Source organism: Saccostrea echinata, unplaced genomic scaffold, assembly GCF_033153115.1.
Source record: "Saccostrea echinata isolate AGI-Se365-2 ecotype Australia unplaced genomic scaffold, CSIRO_AGI_Sech_v1 ptg000001l, whole genome shotgun sequence".
Taxonomy (NCBI): domain Eukaryota; kingdom Metazoa; phylum Mollusca; class Bivalvia; order Ostreida; family Ostreidae; genus Saccostrea; species Saccostrea echinata.
The window spans coordinates 49,159,969-49,182,734 of record NW_026889750.1 but is presented as its reverse complement, the minus strand read 5'-3'; the positions used below and the strand labels follow the sequence as shown (position 1 = coordinate 49,182,734).

General features: G+C 31.7%; 1 protein-coding gene across 1 annotated transcript; it reads left to right on the top strand.

Moving 5' to 3' along the window:
• Window positions 1–71: 71 nt before the first annotated feature.
• Window positions 72–12,594, top strand: LOC133193746 (DNA polymerase delta subunit 3-like). Its single transcript, XM_061329685.1, has 14 exons — window positions 72–134; window positions 358–413; window positions 2,685–2,784; window positions 5,002–5,109; window positions 5,224–5,288; window positions 5,412–5,496; window positions 6,187–6,381; window positions 9,403–9,448; window positions 9,643–9,727; window positions 10,946–10,992; window positions 11,204–11,269; window positions 11,409–11,606; window positions 11,934–12,028; window positions 12,385–12,594. The coding sequence occupies exons 1-14, from the start codon at window positions 72–74 to the stop codon at window positions 12,472–12,474; spliced, it is 1,299 nt and encodes a 432-aa protein (XP_061185669.1). The 3' UTR covers window positions 12,475–12,594.
• Window positions 12,595–22,766: the final 10,172 nt, after the last annotated feature.

The following is a 22,766-nucleotide window of genomic DNA, read 5'->3' as shown; positions in this document are numbered from 1 at the left end:
GAAAGTGAAAATGAAAGTTGTACCGGATGTGAGCAAAGTGTAAACAAATAGCGCGGGAAGTAATAATTATCATGGCGACAGACTCGATGTATTTAGAAAATTTAGAGGAATATGTCAATGACGAGGGGAAAATAGTGAGTTTTTCATAAATCAAAATATATTTCATTGTTAATATTCTTCAAATTTTATGTGAATGTTCTGCAAGGTACAAGTAATGTGCGATTTTCACTACATGAAACGTCAAAATGAAAGTAGAATATAATCATTATATTTTCTGAAATTTATTTTTCATAAATGCAAAGAAAAAAGTTTTTGTGTATTAGAAACATAATACAGAAAAGTCTATTATGCTTACAGGTCACATACAAATGGCTCAGCCTGAATCTGCATGTCCATGTGAATGAAGCAAAACAGTATGTAGTGCATTGAGTAATGTCTCATGTGTACTTTTCATTATGATTTTTGTCCCCCGCTTTCACTGAAAGTGGGGGATATTAATTTGGGTCTGTCTGTCCGTCCATCCGTCTGTATTTCTCTCTGTCTGTAACACTTTCGTTTCCGCGCGATATCTCGAGAACCCTTTGAACTTTCGCAATGAAATTTTGCATAGCAACTCCCTATGGCCTAAAGAAGAACCCTATTTATTTTGAGGTCAAAGGTCAAGGTAATAAATTCTGTCTGTTTTAACACTTTCGTTTCCGCGCGATATCTCATGAATTCTTTGAGCTTTTGCAATGAAATTTTACATGAAAACTCCCTGTGGCCTATATGGCATGTCAAATGTTGCAATATTCGATCTTTTCCATTTGCATTGTATAACTTTCCATTTGTATTGTATAATTTTTGTTTGCATTGTATAATTTTTCATTTGTATTTTTTAATTTTCCATTTGTATTGTATAACTTCCCATTTGTATTGTATAATTTTCCATTTGTATTGTATAATTTTTATTTATATTCTGTAATTTTCCATTTGGATTCTATAGTTTTCCATTTGGATTGTATATTTTCCATTTGTATTGTAAAAAAATCATTTGTATTGTATAATTTTTCATTTGTATTCTATATTTTCCAATTGCATTGTATAATTTCTTATTTGTATTGTGTAATTTCTTATTTGTATGCGATAATTTTTCATTTGTATTGTATCCGAGGATTGTTTATTTATTTCGTTACGAAGGATATCATTGGTCATAAGTCTGTATAAAGGTTTCAGGTACCCAACACAAACTTAGTCTGGTACCCTTCCCACAACTCCCACCGCACACTCACTACAAACACAAACTCGGCTCCTCTACTTGGGTGCATGCTAAGGGACGACCATTTGATTCTCAGGGGTGGGGGTGGGGGGTCGAATCCGATTATTTTTTTTTTCCTTCTCTCACAGGAGAGAATATTTATTTCCAATATGACCAGAGACAAGGAGAAAAGCGAAAAGAAGAAAATCTGCCCAAACCCGAAAACTCAGTTTCTTTGGGGTGGGGGTAGGTTCCACCACTCAAGGTCAATCTATTCATTTTCTCAGTCATTATTTCTAAGGACAGATTATTTATTTGCCACCATACATATGCCGCCGAAATATGGCTGAAATATTGCCGAATCAGCGTTAAACGATAATCAATCAAGCAAGGAAGCAAGCAAATACATTTGATCCCAGTTTGCTTTGAGCACCCGGAACATCTTCAACCCGATACAGGCAGAAACGTGACCAATGAAATCCTTCATAACGAAACAAATAAACAATCCGCGGATACAATACAAATGAAAAATTATCGCATGCAAATAAGAAATTTTACAATACAAATGGAAAATTATAGAATACAAATAAAAATTATACAATACAAATGAAAATTATACAATACAAATAGAAAATTATAGAATTCAAATAAAAATTATACAATACAAATGAAAATTATACAATACAAATAGAAAATTGTAGAATACAAATAAAAAATATACAATACAAATGGAAAATTATACAATACAAATGGAAAAGATCGAATATTGCAATGTTTGACATGCCATAGGCCTAAAAGATTCCTATTGATTTTGAGGTCAAAAGGTCAAAGTTCAAGGTTGTAAATTCATACATTCTGTCTGTGTGTAACACTTTCGTTTCTGGGCGATATCTCAAGAAGCTTTTGAGCTTTTGCAATGAAATTTTATAACATAACTCCCTAAGGCTTCTCTTACCTCTCTCAAAGTGTCCCACCCCATTTTTTTTTAAAATATAATTTTTTTATGTATTGTATTAAAAGTCGCGTGGCATTATTTTTAGCACAGGGGCATTTCGAGAGTTATTAAGTATAATACAGGTTCAGGGGTGTGCAGTTAGCATCGCCTGATGCCCGGGGCTACCATTTTTGGGGGTCGGGCTAGTAGTTTTCTGCACAGAGGTAGCCCCTTGGGCTAGTAAAAATTAAAACTACCAATGTAATACATGGAAATCGCTATCGGTATTTTCACTCATTTTTTGCTACTAAATTCTCAAGCAATGAAAAATTTTTGGCAGCATGCTCCTATTGTTCGTAAATCTCCATAATCTATGTGACCCCTCGAACTGCGCAAGCTTTTCTTTTTTCCTTAAGCTGGGAACACAAATTCTCTGAATTAGCTTGTTAAGAATGTTTCATTTTATTTTTAGGAACATATCAATTTATAGTAATATTTACCACACATTTACAGAATGCTGTACACATTTGTGGAGAAGCAAAGAGAGAAGAAAGAAGAAGTGACTGCTACTTATTTTGTGTCAGGTCTCTCAAAACCCAATGATGGATGCCAGGTGAATATACAATTAATTACCCCTTATGAGGTCAACATGGTGAAATAAGGACCCGAGACCTGGCCCACGAGGTGACCTGATCTGACCGAGGTCGCATAGCGGCTGAGGTCAGGTCAGCGAGTTGGTCAGGTCGAGGGGTAATCGTTTTATTATACCAATATAAGTTCATACAATATTTGTAGGCTTAATTACGAAAATAATCAATTGTGTATTAGACCCAAGAACTGTTATTGTCAGTGTTCCATCGGGATTTGCTAGTGAAGTTGTTTACTTTTCACCTGCAAGTTTTGTAAGTTTTTGCACCGCTGATTTATTAAAACACTCTGTGATTGTCAGTAACATGCATTTTTATAAATTCACCAATACCATTCCCAAGTACAGTGACAATCTATTGCAGACTTTTACTGTATAAAAGAGCCGAGTCTACATTCATTGAATTTGACAATGTAAGGAAAGTTTCAATGAAAACGATAAATTTCATGACGCATCTAAAGGCCAGTTGTATTTCGTATCAGAAAAAGACTATTCATATTTTTATAGCAGCATTTTTAGTAATGAACAATCATTACTGTATGCATATTTTTTTTTTAGTTTGAATGGAATTTAGATTAACAGGTCATTTTCAGTGGTCTTTATTAATAATGACCGGGTCATTATACCCCACATGCAATGATTCCTAGGTCATAATTGCTGTAAATGGTACTTTTTGGAGTCGTTATTGAGTTTAAAAGCCTTCTAACAAGCCAATCAAATTTGAATATTCTTAATAGAGGTATAATAATACTTATTAGTGACTGCTACTTACTTTGTGTCAGGTATCTCTAAACCCAATAATGGATGCCAGGTTAAGACTTAAAAGAGACATAAATAACAGAGATTCACAACTGTTCAAATAGGGCTGGGCAATAATACCAATATTGTGGTCCATTGACAAAAATATCGTATTGCAATATGTTTTTGAAGTACCGATATACCAGCAAAATGCTTGGACTCGAATTTCTATAATAAAAATAAAATATGTGTTGTCAGAATCGTTTGCTATTGTGACAATCAGTAAGGCAAAAGCTATTGCATTGGGTGTATTTTGATGCATAACTTTAACTAAATCAAAATATTTTTTCTTGGTCATCTTGGTCATCATAGTTCTGTACATTCTGCATGTAAATGGAAGTAAATTAAATAAGAAAATACAATTTTAATTTTTGTTGAAAATATTGCAATACATATCGCAATACGGTTAGAAATATCGCAATAATACAGAATCGCAACAATATGAAATCTCTAGGCAATTCCCAGCCCTATGTTCAAATCTCTAGGGCCTTATTGCTTCCTTTCTTAAAATTTTGCAAAGTTTAATTCTCATAAACCTTCAATATTAGCAAGGATATCATAGTGAAATCTTTTAATTAATCCATCATCAAATCATTCAGAATGTTATATTTCTGATTGACTTTCTTTAATTCAATAGCAAAGGAGGAATTTAAAAAAAAAAAGCAACAGGTGACCTTTGGTCAACCATATCTGTGATATTCTGCAACTTTAAATCATCACCTATTTAATTTGCCTAGTTTGCATTTGTTAATCAATATACAGTTTAAAAACTTTACAAATTGTATGTTCATACATAATAATATTAATTTGACTTTAAGGTAGAATGAAATTGAAATGAAAGCAATAAAACTATGAAAGAGAAATAAACCAATAAAACTAATTAAGCTCTCCTACCTAGTAATAAAGCCAGCTAAAATTTATAGTGTTGTGTTGTCATGGTTACTAAAAAGGAATGATATTTGTTAAATTCTATCAAACTGCTATTCTTTATTCAATTTTAATGTTATTTCAATAAAATGGACTTCATCAGGATACCTTACTGTGTTCAAGAGGTTGATTTTATTGAAAAGTATTTGCCATGGTTACTTAAAACAGAAATCAGAATAATATGTAAATTCTTTCAAAATTCTTCATTTGATTTGAATTAGTTAAGCTGAGTATACAAGCAATCTACTTTTAGACACATAATTTAATTGATGGGTTTTTGATCGAGATGAATAATGGTTACTGAAAAAAAAAATCTTTAAATTATTTCAAAATTCTTCTCTCTTACAGTTTTAGTATTAGTTTATCAAAACTTTAAATAAGACTTGTTTAGGCAAGTCTGTCAAAATCTTTTATGCTACTAGTAGTTAATATTGTATTTCTTTGGTCTATTTTTTTTAGGTGTACACTTGTACTGTTATACCAGAAGAAGAGCTCGAGTCATATAAAAACTCGCTATCCACTGTCCACAGCGTCCATGTATATAGTGTGCAAAAAGCCAGTCTCAAGGTTTATCTTTTAACATTTTTTCTCAAACTTCAGCTCTTTTTAAATGCATGTGCTTTCAATTGGAACAAATTTGTACATGTGACATGTTTGAGGAAAAATATTTTGCTTTTGTAGGATTCTAATTCACTCTACTTAGCAGACTATGACTGCGTTAAAGAAAATCTATTTGATGTTCACAAGTAAGTGTTTAAAATCTATGATATTTCTTTCCTGCAATTGTTTAAAAATATTTAATTTCCAGCTCAGTGCAATGTTTATTAAATCCTAAAACCACTGTTAGTGATTCATTTTATTTTAATTAGGTATAGTTCGATTAAGTATGGTAAAGCCAAGCCAACTTCAGATGTAAAGAGACCACAAGCAAAGCCAGTGAAGGAAGAACCAAAAGTATGTTGGGTTTTTTTTTATGCATTTATTCTTATTTATATAATTTAATTCTAGTTATAACGCAGTATTTGATTGGATAAAAAATTTACTTTATATCATATAAATTGGGTTGCCTACGTCACAATGACTTGGGTAAAAAACGTATCGATCCGCCTGATGTTACATTTGAATTTTGTACAATTTGAAGTCCATTTTTAAGGGCAATAATCTTTTTTCTTAAACTAAATGAATGAAAATTAAAATATAAAGAATGAATTTAAAAGCTACCCATTTTATACGGTATAAAGTGGGTTGGAACAGTTTATGCTTTTTTATAAACCGCTTTGCGGTTTATAAAGTGTAAACTGCCAGTCATCTGTCAGCAATACAATAAAACATGATTACTGTGAGCCAAGTGATTTTAAATTCATTTAGTTTTAAAACATTATATAAATGTTAAACATATGAAGTTTCTAGTGAATCAAAATTCTTCTTCCCTGACAATTCACTACTATATACAGGAAATTTTCTCTCCCATTTATTTCACCCCTTTGAATTCATCATCTGGGGGGTAATTTAATATGGTATGTATTCAGATGACACAGTTATATCTTTTAACTCAAGTGTGATTTGGTGAATTTAAAAACAAGTCTGAGTAGTTTGTAGATGTGGTATGGTTAAAATAACATACAGCATAAATATAAACTTCAGGTGACTCAGATCAATAGCTCCACAACTAATGGTCACCCAACAGCTTCAAAGACCAAAAAAGACCCCAAGAAAGCAGGTATTGCAGGCATGTTTGCAAATGCCTCAAAGAATACTGAGGATAAGAAAATAGAGGACCATAAACCTGAAACTGAGGGGCCCTCAGTGGGGGCAAAACAGGACAGAAAACCACAGAAGGTAGTCGTTATATTAGTCTGCTACATTTATCATTCTTTTTTTTTTTTTTTTTTTTCACATTTATTTCCCAGACCTATAACATTAAAGATGATATATAGGGCAGCTACCAGGGATGGGGCCCTGACTAAGCTCCCTCTATAACAATATATAATAATAATCCCTACAGCACCACGCAGGATGCTAAATATCTAAATCTTAATACAATGTCTCACATAATGTATTCATATCATACATTCAATATGTATATTAATTAAATTGTATAACATATAAAAAAAAACCCAAAAAACAGAGAATATTTATCCGGAATCAATTTTGGTTCTAAATTTCTTGTTTGTATTTGCAATCCGGTGCGATTCATGAATGTATTGCAATATATTGAATAAATGGGAAAACATACATGGAGCTTAACTTAAATCTGGATTGTGGAAAACAGGTAACAGTTTCTCGAATTCTGTTAATACAGTTAACGTTAAATTCATATCTCCCTTAAAATTGCGTTTATCATTTTTTAACAATTGAAAAATTAATTTCATTTCTTTCGTGAATGCTTTTTGGAGCAATGAGGTAGTTATTTTTTTATTTTCATACTTGATACTGTTTCTTGTTTTCCATATTGACCACTTATATATATAAATCAAAGTGTTAACACATATTCGAACGTTTTTCGGTTCACTGGCAAATCCCAGTAGAACAGTACATGCATCAAAATTGATTGAATCCTTTACAGGTATTAGTAAAATTATTCTTTGTACCAATTCTAAAACTGGTTTGACGTGTTTACATTCAAAAAATAAATGCTTCTGGCTCTCAGTATTTGCTTTACAAAAAAGGCATTTGCCATTTGATAAACCCATTATACGTAGTTTTTCCTCAGTGTATAAGATGTTATGCAAACATTTCCATTGGAATTCTTGAATTTTTTGTTTTAATTTAGCTTCGTAAATTGACCCCCAAATTCTTTCCCATGTAATGTCAATTTGTAGCAGATTCTCCCATTTTTCTTGAGATTTGGGAGTAACATTTTTGTTTAACACTCTTTGTAGGTCTTTGATTTTTATGTCATCAAAATTTATGAACTTATTTGTTTTCCTAACAATTAAGAAATTATCAAACAACACAAAATAGTTATTTATTTCTTTATCACCGGTATTTGCAGTATTTCTCCCTGCAAGAATATCAATATAATTTTTAGGTATGGCAGCTTTTATCTTGCTATATTCAAAAACCCAACTTCTTTTATCAAGAAGTTTTGTAAATACGTATGCATTGGTCTTGAAAGACTTACTATCTTTATCCCAAATATCATCAATAGTGTGTAAGCCACATTTAATGAAAGACTCTATATATAGACTTTTACCTCGAAATTGTATATATTTATTTCCAAAAATCTGGCACTTTAAAATTTCATCTTTGCTTTCTGGTTGAAAATTCGATCTGAATTCACTGTATGCGAATAATGCATTTTTATAAAATGTAGAAAGTTTATTTAGAGAAATGTTGGAGAGGTCAGAACAGGTGCATAAAAAATATTCCTGTTTTGGATGTAAGTCTTTACTTTGTAACCAGAGTTTACCAATAGCATTCCAGTTTTCAAGTTCAGAGTGCATAATTTTGTATATTGTTTTAATTAGCTTACTTTTAATAAATGTAAATAAGTTAACCATGTCCAATCCTCCCTCAGCTTTACTGAGGCAGCAAACATTCCTATCTACTCTGTTTACTTTCTGATCCCATATATAAGACCAGATAATGTCATTTATCTTTTTACTATAAATATTTGGTATGCCTCTCATTTCAATTTCATATCCAATAATAGGAATTACTAGGTTTTTTATTATTAATGTTTTTCCTTTAAATGTTAAATTTCTAGTTTTCCAAACATGAAGACAATTGGTAATTTTTTCTATTTTTTCCATCCAAATAGCTTTTATGTCAGTATCATATCCATGGTTCACACCTAAAGTTTTAACATTTGTTGATGTCCACTGTATTTTATTAAATTTAGGTTTTTTACCCTTTGATCTCCCAATGTATAAACCCTTTGTTTTAGCAAAATTTATTTTTGCTCCTGATGCCTTTTCATATATTTCTAAAACTTTAAAGGATTCTTCTATAGATTCTTCATCCTTATTAAAAAGTTGTGTATCATCCGCAAACATATTGATTTTGCATTCAATATGCTGGATATTGTTCGGAATACGTATACCTTTAATGTTTGAATTTTGGCGTATGGCACAAGCCAACGGCTCTATTTGTAATACATATAACAAGGGAGCTATAGGACAACCTTGTCTTGCTGACCTTGATATTGTAAAATATTTGGATAGGAACCCATTTGTTTTAATGCAAGTTTTGGCATTTCTTAACAACATTTTTATCCAGTTACAGTATTTATTTCCAAAATTAAATTTTTTCAAGGTAGAATCTAGCCATTCCCATTCTAATCTATCAAATGCTTTTTGTTGATCAAGAAATATTATTGCGCCTTCTAAATCTTCATTATCTGCAAAATCAATAATATCTTGAATTAATCTGTTGGCATCACTTATATCCCTTCCCCTTACAAAACCTTTTTGATCAGGGTGTATTAGTTTTGGTAAGACTGTTTTTAATCTCTCAGCAAGTATTTTTGCTATTATTTTGTAGTCTGTATTTAACATTGTCAGAGGTCTCCAATTCGTTATAACTTCGCGTTCTCCCCCTTTATGTATTAGGGATAACATACCCTTTGTTTGTGACTCGCACAATAAACTGTTATTGAAAATATATTTAATTACTTTAATAAATTCGTCTTTAATGACATCCCAATAAATTTGGTAGAAATTTGAAGTAATACCGTCTTCCCCTGGTGATTTATTAATTTTTAATAACATAATAGCTTTATAGCTATTTATCATTCTTAACATTGTTGTATAATAAAATATTGAAGAAGAGCATCTGTTTACAAGAAGTGATTTTGCTAATAATTGTCTGATAACAAACACAGACCTACCAGAATTATATTTTGTCATATTCTTTTAGGATTCAAAGAAGGGAGGTGTAATGAATTTCTTTGCCAATCACACAGGTATGTTTTAATAGAACAGGTTAATTACACAGGTATGTTTTAATAGAACAGGAAAAACAAATACGTATGTTTAAATAGAACAGGTAAAACACATAGGTATGTTCATATGTCACTTTTAAGACAAAACTGAAAGATGAGGTAAATCATTACTGTTTATTATCTAGCAGACAAACTGTATATACTTGTATGTTTAGGGAAGAAGGGTGCACCAAAAAGTGAAGAAGTCCAGAAAGAGGACAAAAGAAATGATGAGAAGAAAAAGGATTCACCACCAAAACAGTGAGCAATTAACTCAATATCTACAAAACAGTGAGCAATATACTCAATATCTACAAAATAGTGAGCAATATACTCAATATCTACAAAACAGTGAGCAATATACTCAATATCTACAAAACAGTGAGCAATATACTCAATATCTACAAAACAGTGAGTAGTATACTCAATATCTACAAAACAGTGAGCAATATACTCAATATCTACAAAACAGTGAGCAATATACTCAATATCTACAAAACAGTGAGCAATATACTCAATATCTACAAAACAGTGAGTAGTATACTCAATATTTACGAAACTGTGAGCAATATACTCAATATCTATAAAACAGTGAGCAATATACTCAATATCTACAAAACAGTGAGCAATATACTCAATATCTACAAAACAGTGAGCAATATACTTAATATCTACAAAACAGTAAGCAATATACTCAATATCTACAAAACAGTGAGTAGTATACTCAATATCTACAAAACAGTGAGCAATATATTCAATATCTATAAAACAGTGAGCAATATACTCAATATCTACAAAACAGTAAGCAATATACTCAATATCTACAAAACAGTGAGCAATATACTCAATATCTACAAAACAGTGAGCAATATACTCAATATCTACAAAACAGCGAGCAATATACTCAATATCTACAAAACAGCGAGCATTATACTCAATATCTACAAAATAGTGAGCAATATACTCAATATCTACAAAAGTAGTGAGCAATATACTCAATATCTACAAAACAGTGAGCAATATACTCAGTATCTACAAAAGTAGTGAGCAATATACTCAATATCTACAAAACAGTGAGCAATATGCAATCAAACCTCATTATCTCGAACTTGAAGGGACCAAGAAAATACTTCGAGATAACCGAGGATTCGATATATCCAGTGTAAAATACTGAAGGAATAAGTGGTTGGGACTCGACATATCCATGGTATTTGAGATATCAGTGTACGAGATACCAAAGTTCAACTGAACTTAATATCTACAGAGGAAGAACCACTCTACCTATAAATTACTATCATAATTACTCCTATACCGAGATAAGAATTTTAAGAAATGGAAAATAAATTCCAAATTATTTTATTAAAAAATCAAACGTTGAATGTATTGATGTCATAATAACCTGTTTGGAAGACAGAGCATAGAAATACAAGTGGATAGACTTGTGTTTTCTTTTTAATACATCATGAATGTTTTGTTTAGAAATGGTAGAGGGAAGAGGTCAAAAAAGACAAGAGATGCAGAGTCAGGTAATCCAAAAAACTGTTTCATAGCTAAAATTATTAATCCATATGTATGGATCCAAAACACTTGTATACTTTGACCTCTGATGTAACACTGGTTGTATACTTTGACCTTTGATGTAACACTGGTTGTATACTTTGACCTTTGATGTAGCACTGGTTGTATACTTTGACCTTTGATGTTTTTATTTTGGTAATACTGATGATTTTTTTGAAGATGAAGAAGAGAGCAAGAAGAAGAGGAGGAGAATAAGAATGGACGTGTCTGATAGCAGTGAAGAAGGTAATATGATGAGTGATAAAGGAGTTTAAGAATTGATTCTGATTTTTCTTGTTGGTTCACAAAATAAAGCTTCTGAAATAAGTTCACTATAGTAGTCTATTTTACTGTAAATTGTTAAACCTTGAGAGTTTCAATTTAGAGATGGATTACGAGAGTCCAGCCCCTAGCCCTGTTCCCAGCCCACCAAGGGAACCCTCCCCTGTCCCTGATTCTCCTGAGAAAGAGAGTCCTAAAAAGGAGGAAAATTCTGTGAAACCTGCGCAGAATGGAGAAAGGCACCGAGTACGGAGGCGGAAGTTGGTCCCGAAAACATTCATGGATGACGACGGTTTCATGGGTATGTGTTCTTAGATTGTGTTGTCGTTTTTTTTTTTATTTTGTTTTATTATTTCAAAAATATTAATTGTAAAAAAATATAAATAAAACCAATGAAAAAAAACAAGGATTTCAGACAATATTTCCTCTTAAAATTTTCCATTAATTACAGAAAGTTCAAGGTAGAAAGTTGGGCAGTTGGGAGGGGGGGGGGGGTATAAGTCCCAATAGATTGAAATATATTTGTTTTCCACATATTTCTTTCATTGTCACTTTTATTTTTCAGATGTTATTGATACAATGTAATACGTGTAAGTTTTGAGTACAGTGAAGTGTGTTTATCTTTCAGTGACAGAGAAAGTATGGGAGAGTGAATCTACGGATGCCTCGGACACAGAGCCTCCTCCCCCTGTAAAGGACACGCCCAAAGCTGCCTCCCCACAGGTGTGAATTGTCCCTAAAAATAAAAACTGAAGAATCCTTTATATAAACAAGTACCTATTATTGCAAAATAATTTATAAACATCAGAATTCAAAATCATTAAATTTGGAGTGGGCTGTTGATGAAGTTTTTACATGAATTTCAGCAATTGGAATGAAAGCAAAATTACACAATAATGAATTCCTCATATAAATAGTACAGTACTACAGTACTCAAAATGACTCCATATTTCTTGGAAAACTAACATTATATTACATGTATTTCCAGTTTAATAAGTTTGAGAATCAAACTTTTTGTATCAACATTTCATGGAAATAATAAACTAAATTTGATACGTTTTATTTTTTTTAAATTGTAGAAGAAAAAGGCTTCACCAAAGAAAAAGTCCCCTCCCTCCACAGCAAGTAGGAAACAGATGTCCATATCATCTTTCTTTGTGAAGAAATAGACAAATATTTGTGCTGTATGAGGTTATCATAGTGCTGTTTTCCCCCTAGTATTTTCTTGTAATATATTTATTGACTTCTCTGTGAGATCTATGTACATCTTTAGTAAACTGACAAATCAAATAAAGTGTTTATCACAAGTAAAAAGTTGCCTTTATCATCATTTCTACCTTTGTATGTCTAGAAATTGATTACCTATATCTATCCTCTACAATCTGCTAGAGTAGAGTAGAGGTTGGCAGTTATTCTTAATTCTACTACAGTTATTGCAAAGACCAGAGAAGCCGTGGTCATTATTCTCCAATAAATCACAACTTCAACAATCATCAACAAATTATCGATAATTTTGATTCGGTTTCCTCTTATTTGACTGCCTTCACTAGGAAAAGAACAGAGGTATCTTTTGATTGTGATGCACATTGGTGGGAAAAATATACTTTGGGTTCGGATTACATCTTACTCACTCTAATTCTTGAAATACAAGTGAACAAGGAAAGCATTCAATTATGACGTCATAAGACACTTATGATGAAAATCTAGTTTCTGCATTTCTCTGTATAGAAATTTAAATATTTGCCATAGCAGAATGGAAATAATTGCCACGTGGGAGGAATTGTTGGAGAATATACCCCTCAGTCCTGAGATTCTGTTGGCAAATATAAACCTCACCCTTTGCGCTCAGTTTTTATTTGCCAACATCTATTGACTATCGGCAGTAAAACGTGCTTATAACGAAGTGCCAGGGAAGGATGATTTTGCTTCATTATAAACATAATTCGTTATATCTGTTAAGTTTACAATATATTTTAAAGTCAAAGGAAATGAAAATCACTTGGCTATAAGCATTAATTTATTATAAGCTTGTTCTCTATAAGTGTGTTTTACTGTATTCTCCAACACCGGAATTATTCCACTTTTGTAAAAACACCTTACCTGGATCTGGTTTGCTAATGTTTATCTGTTGATAATGCAATAATGACATATATTGCGAAATTAATTTTCATTATCTCAAAAAAACAGTTAAAAAAACAACAGACAGATTCTTTAATTGTTGACCTTCATAATCAGGTTGTTGACACCTATTCCTCCACATAGTAAAAAAATAATACACTCCAAACTCTTCTTCATATTAAATTAATACTATACTCCCCACTAATCTACATAATAAATAATTATTACACTCTACAAAGTAAATAATTATTACACTCTTCTACATAGTAAATAATATTACACTCCTCACTCCTCTACATAGTATATAATTATTGCACTCTTCTACATGGTAAATAATTATTATACTCCTCTACAAAGTAAATAATTATTACACTCCTCTACAAAGTAAATAATTATTACACTCCCCACTAATATACATAGTAAATAATCATTACACTCCTCTACAAAGTAAATAATTATTATACTCCTCTACATAGTAAATAATTATTACACTCCTCTACATAGTAAATAATTATTTCACTCCTCTACAAAGTAAATAATTATTATACTCCTCTACAAAGTAAATAATTATTATACTCCTCTACATAGTAAATAATTATTATACTCCTCTACATAATAGATAATTATTACACTCCTCTACATAATAAATAATTATTACACTCCTCTACATAGTAAATAATTATTATACTCCTCTACATAGTAAATAATTATTATACTCTACATAGTAAATAATTATTATACTCCTCTACATAGTAAATAATTATTACACTCCTCTACATAATAAATAATTATTATACTCCTCACTCCTCTACATAGTATATAATTATTATACTCCTCTACAAAGTAAATAATTATTATACTCCTCTACAAAATAAATAATTATTATACTCCTCTACATAGTAAATAATTATTATACTCCTCTAGCTACATAATAAATAATTATTACACTCCTCTACATAGTAAATAATTATTATACTCCTCTACATAATAAATAATTATTATACTCCTCTACATAGTAAATAATTATTATACTCCTCTACATAATAAATAATTATTACACTCCTCTATATAATAAATAATTATTACACTCCTCTACATAATAAATAATTATTACACTCCTTTACATAATAAATAATTATTACACTCCTCTACATAATAAATAATTATTACACTCCTCTACATAGTAAATAATTATTATACTCCTCTACATAGTAAATAATTATTATACTCCTCTACATAATAAATAATTATTATACTCCTCTACATAGTAAATAATTATTATACTCCTCTACATAATAAATAATTATTATACTCCTCTACAAAGTAAATAATTATTATACTCCTCTATATAGTAAATAATTATTACACTCCCCACTAATCTACATAGTAAATGATTATTACACTCCGCTACAAAGTAAATAATTATTATACACCTCTATATAGTAAATAATTATTATACTCCTCTACATAGTAAATAATTATTACACTCCCCTACATAGTAAATAATTATTACACTCCTCTACATAATAAATTATAATTATACTCCTCACTCCTCTACATAGTAAATAATTATTATACTCCTCTACAAAGTAAATAATTATTATACTCCTCTATATAGTAAATAATTATTGCACTCCCCACTGATCTACATAGTAAATAATTATTACACTCCTCTACAAAGTAAATAATTATTATACACCTCTATATAGTAAATAATTATTATACTCCTCTACATAGTAAATAATTATTACACTTTCCTACATAGTAAATAATTATTACACTTTCCTACATAGTAAATAATTATTACACTCCTCTACATAATAAATAATTATTATACTCCTCTACAAAGTAAATAATTATTATACTCCTGTACATAGTAAATAATTATTATACTCCTCTACATAGTAAATAATTATTACACTCCTCACTCCTCTACATAGTAAATAATTATTACATTCCTCTACATAGTAAATAATTATTACACTCCTCACTCCTCTACATAGTAAATAATTATTACACTCCTCTACATAGTAAATAATTATTACACTCCTCACTCCTCTACATAGTAAATAATTATTACATTCCTCTACATAGTAAATAATTATTATACCCCTCTACATATGTACGTAATAAATAATTATTATACTCCTCTACATAGTTAATAATTGTTACACTCCCCTATTTAGTAAATAATTAGTATGCTCCCCACTCCTCTACATAGTAAATAAGGCATCTATAGCTTATTTGTAATGGCTTTTGTTACTTTCCATTATTCAGCACCATACAGGAGGACCTCAAGCACATTACTCTTGAAAACTTTTTTGGTGTTTATGGTGATCTTTGCAGACTTCCAAAGTCAGTGACATCTTCAATTTTTATACCATTTAGGGTGATGAGTTCGTCTGATTAAGTGTTGACCTTCATGATCTTAGTTTTGATGCTATTGATTTGAAGACCATTCTTTCCTGTTTTTTTTTTTTTTTTTGCAAGCTGGTTGTTTTTTGTTTGTTTGTTTGTTTGTTTTTTGCATGTCATGATGTCGGTGAGCAAGCAGAGCTGTATCCTACACAAAATCTAGGTCTTGAAGCATTTCTGACATAGCCCAACTGACTTGTTTTACTTCAGTATTCAATTTTAGCTCCTCTGAAATGCTTGATCCACAGGTAACTCTGCCATTTATGTCTGTGTATAGCATCTTAGTTCTTAATGATGGAGATGAGTTTATCTGGGATCCCATAATGACTGAGAATTCTTTCTAAGGTTAGGCAATTAACACTGTCAAAAGCTTTCGTAAAGTCGATAAAATTGATTTGAAGTGGAGAGTTCTATTCATTTTCTAGTATATTTTTCTGAGAATGAATACCTGGTAGGCACATGACCTTCCCTTCCTAAACCTGCTTTTTTTTCTGCAGAAGGGGATCTATATAATTTCTATGATTCTGCTAAGCATCACTCTGCTTAGAACTTTCAGTACATGACAACGCTGCCACAAATAAGCATAGAGATGTAAAGGACATTTTTAAGAAAGGAACGTTTACAGAGTTTAGCTACCCACCACATTCCATAAATCTCATCAGTCATCGTGAGATCCCTCCCCCCCCCCCCCAAAAAAAAAATCTCAAGAAAACCATTAAAGAAGACGTTAAAATTTAATGTCTATCGTGGAGAATGCTGCTGTCCTTCAGGTGTTTTGAACTACGCCAAGAAAGTGTATGCTGAAGTGTACTTTTCATGGCTAAAGAGACTAAATACAGATGTAAAGTAAACAGGAAATACTTTGAGGGATTACAAATATAAAGAAAATGCCTTTCATGCTTTTTTTTTATTTTATTTTATTTTTTTTAAATTTTTTTATTTATTTATTTATTTATTTTTTTGATGACCTTTTGCATTATTTATTGAACACCCCTCGTAAAACGTCTTGTCACTTATTTCTATAGACAATAACACCTGAATAGAGAATAAATTGATAAAGAAAGCAACCCATTCCTTCCATATATGTAAATCAAAGGTTTGTGTTATCTTCATACTGTTAAATACAAAACTTCGTGGAGATTTTATTTCCATTTTTTTTTTTTTTTGTGGTGTGAAGAGACTCCAAATTCAAGTAGTTCACAAAATGTAAAAACTTCAAACTACTACAGTATTAAGTTTACGTTAACATTTGAACATTTTCAGCTTCTTCTCTGGAGCCGCTGAAGCAGTTCCAACTAATTTTGACAGAAAGCTTTCTATGAGTGAAGGGAAACAATATTATTGAATTATATGGTCCTTCCCCCAGGAGTCTGAGGGGTGGGGCTAAAAACATCAAAATTATCTGTTAAAAATCTTCTTTACTCTTGAAAATGTGCATAAAAGCATTAACGCCCTTTATAAATTTCAAACAAAAAAAAGCTGCACTATCTCGATTTACTATTACGTCACGTACGCACCGGAACAAGATTTATATTGATTTATATGAACATTTTGTCGGAGTGTTTCCTGGAATATGCAACTAGGCCGATTATAATGTCAGTAACAGTGATCCAGTCATGTAAATACTGTGATAGCTGTGACAACGGGGCACAATATTTTTGTAAAAATTGCCAGTTAACCCTTTGTGAACGATGCGTTCCTGTGCATTTAAAATTCCACTGGCGCCATGATGTGGTGAAATATCGAGACAAAACAAGGAACCACTCTAGTGTTCCTGTTTGTTCTTTGCATTCTTTAGAAGCCGAGTTTTTCTGTAAAAATTGCAATGTTTACGCTTGTCGGAAGAGCTTTGTTATACACAAGTTTCATCAAACTCTGGACTTAAGAGAAAAACTTGATAAACTTTATGCCAACACAATACTGCTACGGAGTAAAGTTTTACCAATGATCGACCATCTTTCGAAGGAGGTAAATTACAGCTTATCCCAGAACAGTACGGTATTTGAGAAAATGAGATATGAATTGGGAAATATGCATGCCCATTTTTCAACTTCATGTTCGAAGTGTAAGGTATATGCAGATTTAATGAAAAAATTACAGAAAAAGGAATTTAGCTTCTTGAAAATGTTTTCTATTCAAAAAATGCACTTGGAGAATTGTCGACGTTTTATTTGCGATATTATAGAAGATATTGAAGAAAATCTCTTTAATCCAATTTCTCTTCGAGATTTACGCTCTCTATCTTTGCCAGATTTGCAAAGTGTTTTTGAACTAAAAATAATATTGCCACAATTTCCGGTTCTTCAAATCGAACACTCCAAAAATACAGATAGAGAGGGCATAGTGACCTACACTCATAAACGTCATCTGGCGGTCTCCATCAAAGCACTTTAAATTTAATTTGAGGATAAGAAATTCATAATGTTGTCAATTTACCTTCATCGAAAACGACTTTCTAGTATAGCCTGTGCTGAAAATACTTTTGCCTGGGTATGTGGACCAGACTATCCAACGGTATACAAAATTGATTTACAAGGAACAGTTTTAAAGAGAGTACCATTAAAGCTTCATGCCATCTATATGTGTGCTAGTGTTCATGAAATATTTTACAGTGATTATACAGACAATACCATTAAGATATTATCAATCAATGATGAGGTAGTAGAGAGAATCATTTGTACTAACGACCAGAATTGGTGCCCTATGTCTTTGACCATCTCTCGCACTCCCCCTAAAGAGAAAGTCATTCTAGTCTGTGAATTTAATGTATTCATTGGTCATGGAAGAGTTTGTAAATATAACACCGAAAACGACGAAATTTTGTTAATAGTCGAATACATGGGGGATTTCGTCTCGATTCCATTGTACAGCAGTGTTTGGTCAGTTACGGAGAATATAAATGGGGATATATCGGTTTTATTACTTTATACAAAGATAGGACTTTCCTGTAAATTACACAATTTAAATCAATCGCGTTTCATAGATATTAGAAATTTAAAACAATTACCGATTTATTTACCGACTCCCCATTTAAATATCATAGTTTAAAGTCAGTATAACTATAGAAACGTGAGTTTATTCAAGTTCAAAATCGGTGAAAATTTTAATTTGAACGTAAATAACATATATGTTCATTTACACTCAATCTCGTATTTTTATTTTTTACGCAGCTCTGTTAAGGCTGCATAAAGGGGGCGGGGCCTAATTCATACGGGAAAAGTTTACTGTGACATCACACAAATATAGCAATTCCTCACAATAACGGAAAATGAAATAATTTACGAATCTAAACTGCATAAGAGTAATGAACTACATCAAAACTTACCACTTATGGCATGTCAAACGTTGCAATATTCGATCTTTTCAATTTTACTGTATAACTTTCCATTTGTATTGTATAATTTTTATTTGTATTGTATAATTTTTCATTTGTATTGTATAATTTTCAATTTGTATTGTATAATTTTTATTTGTATTCTATAATTTTCCATTTGGATTTTATAATTTTCCATTTGGATTGTAATATGTTGACGGTGCGACCGTTGGGGCGAGCGCATTGTTCACTTCATTTTAAGATCCGCCTCTTCAAACCGCACGAGACATTTGGAACGTCTAGACTGTGACGTCACAAGACGTATGTTAGCTGCATTTCCATAAACAAAGTTTAAAAAGTGCACATATTTTAACAAAGAACGTTTAATCTACTATCTGCTTGCAATATCCATTAAATTAAGGTGAGTTTATTTTTTGTGAAATTTTAGTTGTTGTTACCGCGTGAATGAAGTTAGCAGCGAGAACAAGAAGCGATGCATTGTGGGTCATAATTACTGCGGAAAAAAAAATTCTATTGAATGAATGTGCAGTAGTCCGAATTTTCTCTTCGCCCAGGCGTTGTCGTTAGAGCTCGCAGTGACGAGCGGCGCTTCGCGCCGCTCGCTATAATGTTTATTTGTATTCTATATTTTCCATTTGTGTTGTAAAAAAAATCATTTGTATTGTATAATTTTTCATTTGTATTCTATATTTTCCATTTGCATTGTATAATTTCTTATTTGTATTGTATAATTTCTTATTTGTATGCGATAATTTTTCATTTGTATTGTATCCGAGGATTGTTTATTGTCATCTCCCTCGGGAGATGACACATTAAGTTTGAATCACCGGAAGTAAAGTTCTAGTGTAAGCTGCCATTGATAAACTGGTGGTCTGGCAAAGGAACTGACGATGACACGATTTCTAAATATAGAGATGTAAACAAAATTGACCAAAGTCTGTCTTATTATTATCAAACAAAATGGTCCATCTTAAAGTTAAAGTAAAACTACACCAGGGTTCATTAAGAGTAATAGAGGTAGGATCACTTGGGTGGTGGTGGGTCTTCATTAACGGCTTATATATATATACATAAACATTGTATCTAGGCTTTTGCGTAAAACGATGGTCAGCGCGCGGGGATCAATATACACAAAACATGGCATATTGAATGTATAAGCCAAGGCGTGGATCCAAGATTTACTGACGAAAGAAAACAGTGAAAACATTTAAATAAAGACTCATATTAAATGTATATATACAATGGCAAAAACTTTACTTTTATGTGCACTTTAGTCAATCGATAATTAATGCCGTATATATGAAAAATAAAACAGAACTTATTCAAAAAATAAATAAATAAATAAATAAATAAATTTCGAAGAAAAGAAATTTTACCTAAAAGCACAAATTAGGCAGAAACATAAATGTCTCTGATTTAAGTAACTCGGTGCTGCAGGCATTGGAATAAAGATCATAAAGAATCATTATGAGTATTTTCTCGGATGTGTGCGCTATATTCTTTTTTATTTAAATTTACCCCTGTAGAAAAGTTTTAGGAAAAGATACAGTTTTCTTTTCCTGGCTCAGATTTTAAGAATTAATAAACAAAGCAACTGTTATCATTTTTCTTTACGCAATTCTAAAGGTAAAAAAAAATCACTCCTCGTATTCTTGAAATAAAGCTAAAATTATAAAATGTGTGTCTCATGGAACAGCCTATAAAATCGATGTTGGTAGATTGGGGTTCTTTTCAGTGTGTAAATACTTAATTTTGAATGGTAACGTTTCAATTTTATTACCTTTCTATGCATGATTTTTTTTCCCAGGAGCGTATACATGTACATGTACTTATATTATACATAATATAGCGTTAGAACATGAATCTGCATGGGCAGCAGAAGGGCATGAAGCAGGAGTTTTTCCCTTGATATTCCCAGTGGCTCGATGGCCAACTCACTGCAGAGGATACGAATAAGGAAAATAAGGAAAGTCTTGGGAATTAATTCAGGTTCAAATTAATTTAAGTTGGCGCTTTAAAACTTCTTTGCTGCCGTAGTAGGCGGCTAAGAACTAAAGTCAAAAGGAACGCTAATTTTTTAACCATCTTCTTTCGGAATAATTGTTAAAGCTATATATGGCGTATCTGAGCTAAAAAATAAAAATACGAGATTGGGTGTAGCTAAACATGATATATGTTATTTACGTTGAAATTAAATTTTTCACCGATTTTGAACTTGAATAACCTCATGTTTCCATAGTTCGACTGATTAAAAAAAAATTTAAAACTGTGTCTGTTAATTAAAATCTGAATCGGTAAATAAATCGGTTATTGTTTTAAATTTCTAATATCCTTGAAACGTGATTGATTTAAATTGTGAAATTTACAGGAAAGTCCTATTTTTATATAAAGTAATAAAACAAATAGAAAGATCTTTTTAATTTAGGTAGTCTGAACTTATTAAAAAAAAAACGCAATATTTGACTTTAAATAATTCTTACGAATATTTCTCAGTGGTTAGAATTTTTTTACAGACATTATACAAAATATATTTAAACTGAATAAAGCATATTTACAACAGGTAAAATAATACAGGCACATAGCACCAGGAGGGCCGTCCCCTTCCACTTTTTTCCCAAACATTGAAAAGGCGCACCCTTGACCCCTCTTCCACCTTTTGTTGCAGTATGGTACGTCAAATCATCCCATAAGAATGTATTATAATATAAAATATGTTTGTCGGAAAAGTTGTAATCCCTCCTTCCAAGAAATGAAAATGTTGAGTTTGGATAGCCCCTTTTTCCCCTTGTCAAAGATTGTTCAGATAAATCGTCGATTTTTTCTTCGGTCCTCCACCCCCCATTTTTTTCAAAAGCGATACTACTGCCTGTAATAGCTGAGAAAATGATATAACATTCCACTGTTTATTCTGTGACATTAATGAAGCCAAAGAGATGACATTTCAGGCTTTCTAGAAAGCCAAACTTGTTTATTTCGTTACGAAGGATGTCATTGGTCATAAAATTTAGTCTGTATAAAGGTCTCAGGTGCCCATCACAAACTTAGTCTGGTACCCTTCCCACAATTCCGATCGCGCACTCTCTACAAACACAAACTCGGCTCCTCTATTTGCGGTGCATGCTAAGGGACGACCATTTGATTCTCGGGGGGTGTCGAATCCGATTATTCATTTTCATTCTCTCGCAGGAGAGAATATTTATTTCCAATATTACCAGAGACAAGGAGAAAAACAAAAAGAAGAAAATCCGCCCAAACCCGAAAACTCAGTTTTTTGGGGGTGGGGGTAGTTACCACCACTCAAGGTCAATTTATTTATTTTCTCAGTCAGTATTCCTAAGGACAGATTATTTATTTGCCATCTACCAGCGCTCCCTTTTTAGAATCCAATGACCGTCTAACATGCACGCAAATACATATGCCGCCGAAATATGGCTGAAATATTGCCGACTCGGCGTTAAACAATAATCAAGCAAGCAAGCAAGCAAATACATATGAGCCCAGTTTGCTTTGAGCATCCGGAACATCTTCAACCCGATACAGGCTGAAACTTGACCAATGAAATCCTTCGTAACGAAACAAATAAACAGTCCGCGC